At 50.9% G+C, this 10,618-nt stretch overlaps 1 protein-coding gene across 1 annotated transcript in view; it reads right to left on the bottom strand.

Annotated features, from left to right (window-relative positions):
• Positions 1-5,455: 5,455 nt before the first annotated feature.
• The window catches only part of ANKRD33B (ankyrin repeat domain 33B), a 91,618-nt gene continuing 86,455 nt past the window's right edge, over positions 5,456-10,618 (bottom strand). The window contains exon 4 of the mRNA XM_012650008.1: positions 5,456-6,352. Within this exon, the coding sequence (XP_012505462.1) occupies positions 5,502-6,352 (851 nt within the window). The 3' untranslated portion in view covers positions 5,456-5,501. The remainder of the gene's footprint in view (positions 6,353-10,618) is intronic.

Below are 10,618 nucleotides of genomic sequence, written 5' to 3'. Positions count from 1 at the left end.
ATGAGAATGTTTATTTTGCAGGTGATTGTTAATTCTTCAGCTACAATTTCCCCACGCTGTAACACTACCATTTCCTTTTCTATACTTTTTAAACATTAGATACAGATTTTGTAAAAAGTTAAAAGGGAAAAGCATATTCTTTCCGCTGAATAATATCACATTATATTTAACTTAAAGATTATTAAATCTTTTGAATATCAAAAATTGAAGCTGCTGGGGGGTCACATTTGTTTGTAGTCTCAAAATAGCCCTGAGGTCTGAATAGGAAAATATCTTTTATAAATTGTAACAAACTCTCACCTCAAAAGAAAGCACTACGAAATATACACAATTATATCTATATTCAACATTTTTACAATACCTGGAACCCTACTAGACTTTTAGAAATGACAGTGAAAATAGGTTTACATTCGGAAAATAGAGCTTGTACCAAGATGACGTCGCTTGAAACCTGTGCAGGAGTCTGTTCACCTCCTACACCGTCATAAAGTCACTGTTGCTAAAAACACAGGTCCTTTGGACACCCAGTAAACGCCGGGCAGAACAACCATTTGCACAAAGAAATCTCAGTGAGATTAGCTTTTCCTGTTCATTTGAATGAGGTGTAATATTCAAATTCCTTAGAACACCCCCGAGGCCCACTCCCAGGGATGCTGGTTTCATGTCTGGGTCTGTAGTAGCCTGTTACAGTTTCCATCAAGTGTAGCCATAGTTATCCAGTTCTAAACCAGCTTCTAGAACTTTTGCTCAAAAACTGGTGTTAAAGTGCCTCAATGACAACCTCCCAAAACTTCACAAAGCCTCAGGTCCACCCAGAACACTGCCCCACCTGGGATGGCCAGCTTCGTATTTTTATTCCTCTTACATTTTCTTTAAAAACAACAGAAGAATGTAGTATTACAACAAAACTATTTTTCTCAAAACCCAAATTGGGTTAGCATTGCTTAGAGTATCTAATACTTAGGCAGACTGGGGGAAATCCCAGAGCTTCCTCACGGTAAGATGTTGCTTCTAGGGTTAACCTGGTACCAAATGTCAAGGGACTCAGCCCCCACCCTGTGGCCATAGGCCGATGCCCGGTGTGGCTCTCCCAGGAGAGAATCTTGGGGCTCTGGGCCCCTCTGTGCAGCCGATGCATGTCAGAGGCAGAGATGACCCAGACCCACACCTTGTCGCACACTGCACGTTGGCAGAGCCTGCTGCTGAGGGCCGTCGGGCACAGCAGGGCTGGGCCTTTTATCAACTCGTATTTCAGGCTGGGTCAGAGAGGAAACTATGTATGCGGCACCGACCGGCATTCAACTGAGTCACTCGAAAATTAGTCAAATCAATCCAGGTAGTGTGTGTTTTTCTTTTTTCTGTTTCTTTCACAAACAACATCCAGAAGTTTTTTAGCCACTTATTTAAAATGTTAATGAAGAAACATGTGAATTCCAGGGCACAGAAATGAGTGGCTGACTCAAGAGTTACACAGACACATAAGACAAGTTCTAAATGCATCGAGAGGTGCGAAACCGAGGACAGCAATCGGCGTTTGGGGAAGAGCTGTTTCTGCCGTAGTTCTCGGTGGTGAACAGCACGGCCGCCGCGATGGTGCTTCACCCAATTGCAGTGGCCGCCATCGATGTGACTTTGCTTTGTAGGGATCTACTGCGATCAGGGTTCCACCTGTCCCTCCCCAGAGGCCCATGGCCCTCCAGACAGTGGCCCGCCCGGGGCGGAACACAAGGACAGGCACTCGGGAATAGGGCCCCGGGGAGTTCTGAGGGGCGCGCCCAACCCAGGTGCAGATCCAAACAGTTACCCACAGTGGGAGGACCTGGCTCCTGAGCAAATGCTCGGGGAATGTGTTAGAATTTCCCCAAATACTGTAAAAGAGAGAAAGTGCTAGTACCGTATCACTTGAAAGACCAGTGTGGCTAGGAATTTACACCTGCACAAGTCAGCTCTGCCCCCGTGGGAACGGCCTGTAGTGTCGAGCAGCAGATGGGCAGGTGATGGGCAGGTGATGGGCAGCAGATGGGCAGGTGATGATGGGCAGGCGCGAAGCTCCACCTGGGGCGGAACAGCACGAGCCCACCGCAGGGCTGTAACCCACCCAGAGAGCAAGCTCAGGTGCCGAGGCGGATTATGAAAACAGGGTCTTGTCACCGTATGTAGTGTGGACAGAGAGGATTACAGCGCTCTTGCCAGCAGGTCACCAGGGACATTCCTAGTTTGGGCTTATTTAGTCTCTGAGAATCGTTCCTTCATAACAACTTGGTGCCCACGATTCCTCCTGGCAGCCCGGGGACAGTGGCATTCCGCTCCCCCTGGGCTTGTTTCACCCACAACCGCCTCACGTCTACTGCAGGGACCCGGCCACCCTGACTGCAGGGAGGCAAGAGGGCAGAGGCCGCCTGACTCGGCCCGTGCACGTCCACAGTCCCATCACAAACCCCCCTGTCCTCCTGCCCAGGAGGGGCCCAAGGCTGAGATGAGGAAGGCGCTGCAGTTCTGATCGTCGCATTCCTGAGGTATCCACAGTGTGGCCCCGAGCCCGTCAGGAGCAGCTTGAGAAGAAATAAAAGGTCCATTTCTCTAGTGCAGGGACGGCCTCCGCACACCCAGATAATTCCAGACGAACTGTTCCATGCCGCTCCCTCCTCCTTCCTGGTGAGTTTAGTGCAGGGCTGACCATGGGACACTTAATTCGCAGAAGTAGAAAAAACTGTCATTCTTACTCCACGTGCTCCGTATCAGACGGGCGGGGGCGCGGGCGGAGACAGCTCTGGAGGTACAAGTGACGAACGGCCCATCTGTCTTCTCCGACGGCCATCTCCACTCACTTGGAGGTGGATGTCGTTGCTAACACAAGGGTTCACAACCACAGGAGGCAGCTCAGAGGCACTATAAGTGACTTCCCATCCACCCCAAAGCCATTCCAGCTGCCAGAGTCCCTGATCTCCAAAACCAAGGAAAGGTCACCAGAAGGGGGGTCCTGGGCATCTCACTCATAATCAGCAGCATCAACATTGTCTCAGAAACATTTCTTCTGTCCAGTTTAAGCATAATTTACTCAAACACTAAAAAGTATTAAAACATACTTCAACTTTTCCTCTAACTATATTTATATATAAATCCCTGAGAAGGTACCTGTCAACTTCACTATTTACAGTTAAGAAACCCCAGGGCTGCGCGCAGAGACCTGGCGCCGCCTCCCTCTGCGCGGCAGGGACTGCGCTGTGCAGGTCAGGAGAGCAAACCAGGCCTCCCCGCCCAGCAAAAAGGGGGTGGACGGCTGTGCGAAACTCCAAACCGCAGCACAGAGGCAGCGAGGGCTGCCGATCATTCACTCTGGGAGATGTGGTGGTCACTGGACGACCCGGCAGGGATGCCGTATCGCCTCATATGAGCTCCTTGCTGTTCTGTCCTTGGGAGACCTCAGGGGAGGTGGCACCAGGATGGCCAAGGACATTAGCCAAACTGGGAGCAGAAAACAGACAAAGGAAGAAAAGGTAAATGAGGAAGGAGAGAGGAGGCAAAGGGGGTGGCAGGGAATGAATGTGGTGACAAAGCCAGAGGGGACACTGTGTGGCCCAATAGGAAAGGAGAAAGAGGGTCAGTGCCCACCAGTCCCCTTCCCGCATGGATGACATGGGGGTGCAGAAAGGTGACCCCTCAGTGAGTAAATGCATGGGCAAACCTCTGTCCTTGCACAGACCTCTGTCCGTGTGTCCACGTGCTCCTGCAGAGCCCTCAGCTCCAGGGAGGACGAACTCCAAATGCCGCCCTGTGGAGAAGCACCCGGACTTCCCTCCCTGCCCCCTGCCGCCCACTCCAAAGAGAACAAGAGCAAAAGCCTCCCTGCAGAGCGAGGAATAGAGTTGGCAACACTCTCCTGGACTTGGAAATTTCCTCTCGTAGCAAATCTACTTCCACACGACAAAAATGAGACGTGCCGGGCCAGCTGGTGGTGAGCAGCGCTGCGGAAGCTGCCTGGACCCCACTTCGTGAGACCAAGGGCAGGGCTGCCTGCAGGCAGGCCACGGATACGACTCCAGTCTGGAGAGAGGGACCGGTCTGTAATATTCTAAATCTATGGCTGCCAGGTATTTAAATTAAACATTTAAATAAAGTGCACACACCACAGCCACTCTACAACCTATGTGGCCAGAGACTCATGAGAATCAGAATTTCAAAGTGCTTTGGAGATAATAGTATGGACAGAAAACCCCCACTGAGAGCTTGGGGCGCAGGACAGGCAAATCACATCTTGGAAACACTATGAAGTCGGCATGAGGATGAACTAAACATCGGGGTAGTCATCACGGGAAAATAAAAGTAACGTCCACAAAAGGAACTCTTTGCACCTGAGTCTGGAGGAGGGGCTGCCCTGTCCACTCCAGGAAAATTTGGCTGAAACGAGTTTGCTTAAAATTACAGTCTAGTCACCCGTTCTGAAAATCGCCCCATCAGTACTGTGCATCACTCTGGGTTCCTTATTCTTTTTGCATCTTTTTTACATTTTAAGGATATCTGAATTCGATTTGTTTAAGAGCACATATGACTTAATTTTGTAATTCTAGTAATTATTTATTAAATTTGCCCCCATTTTATTAAGTGATAGCTTTTTCTCATATCTACTGTTTAATATGTTTAAGATGTTGCATCCGGTTTATCTAAAACCCTTTGCTTAAAATGAGTTTAGTTCCAGCAATAAATATATGTTTATCTCTGCACTGTGTTGTAATTTAACAATATAAGTTTTTCTTCATTGTATTTCACTGTATGGAAAAGAGAGTTTAAAAAACGAGAGACAATGAGATCAGATCTGTCTCACGTGATCATTCTGCCGTGCAGGTTGACGCCTCCATCAAATACGAGTATTTGTCCTCACTCATCTAATTAATAAGAACATTCAGGGCACATGTGTACCCACAACAAGAAAAGGAAAGACAAAAACAGCAAACAAAAGGGGAAAATTCCCACTATTTCTGTGTGAACCCATACAGCTATCACAAATATTTATTGCTAAAAACAATATTTTAAACAAAGGGTCTTCAGAAAATGAATTAAAACTGCCTTAAATACAAAGAGCCTCATCACTCGTAAAATGCTGCAAATTTGATAAATAATGATGAAAAATACAAAATTATGCAGAAAACGCCCTCTGATAAATCGGTTTAAAAAAAATTCTTAATTGATTCTCTAAAGGGAGACTTTTAAGCAAATTGCCCGCTGGGTGCACTGATTGCTCGAACGGGTCTTAGGCCAACCGATTGGCGCCACCCCCGTCCCCGCGTGGGGTCAGCCCGAACAGACAGCGCGGAGACCTGGGCCGCGGTGTGGTCGCGGCCGGGGACTGTCACACCGAGCTGCGGCCCGTGCAGCTCAGCCGGGCGCAGGGCAGGCGGCGGCGCCCCCTTCCGCACCGAGCCCCCCGCGGGTCGCGCCCTCGCCATCCCCGCGCCGCGCGGGCTCTGCGCCCGCAGCCGCTCGTCCCCCGCCCGGCCGGACCCTCACGTCCTCTTCCTCCAGGGCGGCGCGCGCCTTTCCTTCTGCGCCTCGGCCAGGCGCTTCTTCTCCGCCTCCTCCGCCTTCCTCTTCTCCTCCTTGGCCTCCTTGTACCGCCACTTGGGGATCTGCAGGTGGGCGCTGTCCTTGGTGCTGCTCTTCCGCGCCGGCCGCTCGGGCTGGAAGGTGGGCGCCGGCGCCTTGGTGATGCGGACCCTGGGGACCACGACGCCCGGCCGCACGCTGCTCCGCCTCAGCAGCTGCAGGGGCAGGAGGCTGGCCTTCCGCGAGGGCGGGGCGGCCCCCCGGGTCCCGGGCAGCGGGGCAGGCGGCAGGCCGGCTCTCGGGGGACCCGCGCCGGAGGCCCCCCCTCCCTGCGGGGTCCGGAACTCCTGCTCGGTGCCCTCCGCCTTGTCCCTCTCCGGGACGTGGGTGTCCCGCTCCCCGCGAGCCGCCAGGATTTCCTGCACCGCCAGTCGCCTCTTCCCCACGCAGGGGGGGCTCTCGGGGCACACGGTCTGGCAGACGATGGCCACGGCGGGGCTGTAGAGGCTCGTGGTCATGCGGACCATGTGGTCAAGGACGCCCCCATCCTCCAGGCCCTGGCTGGGGCGGGAGGTCAGCGCGGACCGCAGGAACTCCGTGAGCCTCTGCAAGCAGTTTTTGGAGCCCGCGGGCTTCCCCGCCGTCTCGGGGGGCAGCGGCAGCTCCGGCTTGTACTTTTCCCCAAACTGCTCCGGGCAGGGGCGCTCCAGCAGCCTCTGCATGAGGCGGACGGCCTCCACCCGGCCCGTGTAAGTGGCCCACTCCTGGGACGACATCCCGCGGCGGGGATCCTTCGCGTGGACATCTGCCCCTGGAAAAAAAACACGAACAGGAGTGGGGGCTGCAACAAGAACTTCGCCCTCCCAAGGCAGAGAACGGAGCAAAGACAAAATTTCCAAAACCTAGGAACAGACTCTACCCCAGAACTGTGCCACTCAGATGAAGCTAACGCTGGCATCTGGCCAACACCTCATGTGTTTACTATTATATTAATAACACAACCCGCCTGGTAAGTGCTCCATTTGGTGGTTTATCTTTTCTTAAAAACAAAAACAAACAAAAAAGCCTGAATTCAGCACCTAAATCACAGAATTTTTTAAACGAATAAGATTCCGTGGCTTCTCAACGGAGAGGTGACTAGACGACAAAGGTGCCTTGCAAACACTCGAATGATGCAACTAGAACATTCTAAAAATACTAACAGTGACAGTCACTTGAAAAGCAAATGGAGCTGCATCTGTCGTCTCGCTTTTGTTTTTGTTTTTTGTTTTGAGACAGGGTCTTGCTCTGTCACCCGAACTAGAGTATAATGGTGTCATCATAGCTCTCTGCAACCTTACTGGGCTCAAGCGATCCTCCTTCCTCAACCTCCAGAGTAGCTAGCGGGGACTACAGGGACGTCCCACCACAGCCGGCTAGCGGCATCTCACTTTGAGGATTGCTGTGGGTCCTTACTGTGGGAAATGGGGGGTCCTTCACTTCTCCCACTGGGCGCTTGGCTGGCCATAGGTCTGTCACCTTTACCAGACAGTGCGCTTCTTCAGGAAAGAGGCCAAGTCTTGCTTATTTTTGTTTCCTCAACACACCTAGTCCTGGTGGGTAGGAGGCACGCATTTAACAATGGCTCCTTACGCAATCAATGGCAGTCACAGTGGCCCAGGGACCTGCCTGAGGCGCAAAGCTGGTCACGGAGAGAGGATGTCAGACTTGGGTCTCCTGACCTCAGCCCAGTGCACTTCCCACCATCCAGCAGGGCAGGTGTGATGGTGAGTTTTAGTTTTAGTTTTCTGTGTCGACTTGGTTAAGCTAAAGTACCCAGTGATTTAATCAAACATTAATGTAGGTGCTATCTTGAAGTATTTTGTAGCAGTGGTTAACATCTGTAATCAGCTGAGTTTTGTGTGTGTGTGTGTGTGTGTGTGTGTGAGAGAGAGAGAGAGAGAGAGAGAGAGGATGTGTGTGTGTGTGTGTGAGTATATGTGTATGTGTGTGTGTGTGTGTCAGAGAAGAGAGAGATTGAGAGAAAGAGAGAGAAATAGGGTCTCTCCCTGTCACCCAGCGATCATAGCTCACTGCACTTCCAACTCCCAGGTTCTAGCCATCTTCCTGGCTCAGCTCCTGAGCAGCTAGGACTACAGGCAGCTGCCACCACTCCCAGCTAATTTTTTCTTTTTCTTTTTTGTAGGGACGGGGTCTCGTTGTGTTACCCAGGCTGGTTTCAAACTCCTGCCTCAAGCAATCTTCCCACCTTGGCCTCCCAAAGTGCTGGGATTACAGGTGTGCATCATCGTGCCCAGCCTTAATCAGTTGACCCTAATCAGCCTTAATCGAGGAGATTACCCTTCGTAATGTGGGTGGGCCTCATCCAATTAGTTGAAGGCCTTCAAAGCAAAGCCTGCGTTGCTGGAGAAGAAATCCTGCCTTAACACTGCAGCATCAACACCTGTCTGAGTTCCCAGCCTTTGTTTAGACTTAGCAACCCCCATAATCACGTGAGCCGATTCTTTAAAATAAATCTCTTACTATGTACATCCTATTGGTTCTGCTTCTCGGGAGAACTTTGACTGAAACATCCCACAGTCTCCCTTATACCAGTCATTTCCTTAATGAATATTCCCAGACCAGCCATTGCCCCCAAATATCACGAAGTCGAACTTCAACTCAATGTGACGAAATCTGCATGAATTTTAACTAGGTAGTGTAGACATCGATATGGAATTGCTGTTCTATTAATCTTGGTCCAATCTCAGCCCCACATACAGTTAAAAATCATTCAGGATTTCAAGTCCCATTAGTCATAACTCTCCCGGCAGGCAATGTGGAGAAGTAGGGCAATTATCTAGTCTGTGAGCGCCTCGGGGACCCAGCCGGCAGAGGCTTCTTCATTTACATCCCACGCAGACCCAGGTGTCTGACACGTGGCGGCTGAACAGTATGCGCTGAACCGAGGGAGGCAGGGCCCCAGCCGCGTCCCTGCCCAGCAGCCCACAGTGGCCTCGCAGCCCAGGCGGACCCCACTCACCTGAGTTCGCCCGGTAATGGTCTTAATTCTGTGACACATTAAAGAATAGCCGTATTAGACGAGTGGTAATTATTTGGAACTGGAAATTGGGATGGAACTCATTAGCTAGAGTACAATTTATAAACTGACTAAAATGAAAAGGGGGCAGTAAAAATGTCATTGCAAAAAATAGATGACACATTAAACCTTAATTAATTGCATGTCACTTAAAAAAGGAACAAACTGCAAAATTAAAATCTTAATGAACATTGCTTGAAAGAGACATTTTTCAAATGCTAGTGGAAAACCAGAGGCAGCTGTCCCACGTTTTGCACTCTTCTTCCTGTTGTTCTCCTGCCTTTTCAAAATGATCTCAGAAAATACAAACATTTAAGGAACAAACGCCGAATCAGCCCTAGAATCCAAGTCATGCTTTAAATTAGGGATCCACTTCCTTAGGAAACTACTATTGAAGGTAATATTAACGGCCTGAACGCAGTAATTAAATTATGAAAGACAAGTACGGATGATTACATTTTGTGTGGATACTTTTCAGAGAATACAGAGGACTTGCGAGATGCTGCTACTTCCATCTTCTCCCCTGTAGACCACTGGCGTCCTCACCTCCCACCCAGTGTTATTTCGCCCAGGGCTGCAAACATGTAGACAAGAGTTGGGCTCCTGCCAATAGGTCAATCTGCTGCCTTGTTGAGCGCTGTTGAGCTGTCTATGCAAAATCCTGTATTCTATTCAGGCAGCAACATGCTCATTTCTAGACAATGCATCATGATCAGTCTCACCCACGGTTTCTGAACCTTGGCACTGTGGACATTTTGGGCCAGGGAATTATTTGTTGTGGGGACTGTTCTGTGCAGTGTAGGACTTTTAGCAGCATCCCTGGGCTCTACCCTCTCGATGCCAGTAGCAGCCGAAAATATCTCCAGACGTGGGCAATGTCCCGGGGGCAACGTCATCCCCAGTTGAGAGTCACATCTAACCCTAATGACTGCAATCCTGTTCCCCATTTTTCCAGCCTTCCTGACAGCTAAAAATGGCCAAGCAACCCGGGGCTGGTCACTGAGCCCTAGAGAGGGGTTCGCCTCCCAACAGAGGGGTCAGGGTGGCTGAGGCTGCCGCTTCCTGTCTAAACACAGCTCTGAGGCCTGGGGGGCTGGGGACTCTCAGGAAATCAGGAGGTGACAAGTCAACAAGCTAAGGGGAACCAGATGGCCAGGAGAAAAGAACCTGGGCCCGTGATGTCTTCAGGGAGTCCAAGGCCAGCTCTGGACAGTGACTGTCAACCTCAAGACATCCAGAGAGGTGAGAAATATAGACACCTGTTTTCTTTAAGCCACTGTCTAGTCAGGATTTCTGTTACTTGCAGAAAAAAGCTTTCCAAACAGGTGCTAAAGGGAAGAAAATCTACTTTCCACCACTCACTCTCAGGAACGCTTTTTCTGGGAGTCGCGGCCAGGCCCGTGGGACCAGCAGGAGGTGGATGGTGCGTGAAGCCCAAATGTGCCACTTTCTGTTCTATGTCTCCACCAGTCCCCAACCCTGCGTTATCCCCCCTACAAAGCCCAGCTCAGGGGCCTTTCCTGGTCACAGGGAACCACTGTGGAGCAGCCCTTGCCAGTCTCCTCCTGGGACACATCTGGCCCGTATCTTGGGCACTGTACATCTAATCTGGATGCAGGGTCACAGGAAAGAGCCCATGCTCCAGCCCAGCAGTGATGACAGGCCCTGCTGTTCCTCACCTTCCTCAATATCTAGAATCACAGGAAGAGTCAAGCGTTTTGTTTGCTCTGTGTCATGGCAAATGGCAACAAGGCACCAGAGTAGGGGGTCAAGTCTCTAGCCACCCTCGATGGGGCATCTTTGTGATGTGATTTATTGGAGTCCAGGAGGCCCGAGTCCCAGCTGTGCACAAGGGTGACACAGTTATTACCTTCAGTCCTGTTCCGATCTCACTCCCCTCCCCCTCACTCCACCTCCTGGGGTCACCTTCCAGAAAACTACCTGCCCCCAGGGAGTCCCTGTCTCGAGGTTTGCTTTGGGGGACAATATGGGATGCCT

This window comes from Propithecus coquereli, unplaced genomic scaffold, assembly GCF_000956105.1.
Source record: "Propithecus coquereli isolate 6110/MARCELLA unplaced genomic scaffold, Pcoq_1.0 Scaffold309, whole genome shotgun sequence".
In the NCBI taxonomy this organism is placed as follows: Eukaryota; Metazoa; Chordata; class Mammalia; order Primates; family Indriidae; genus Propithecus; species Propithecus coquereli.
The sequence above is the reverse complement of the archived record's forward strand: the minus strand, read 5'-3'. Positions and strand labels throughout refer to the sequence as shown.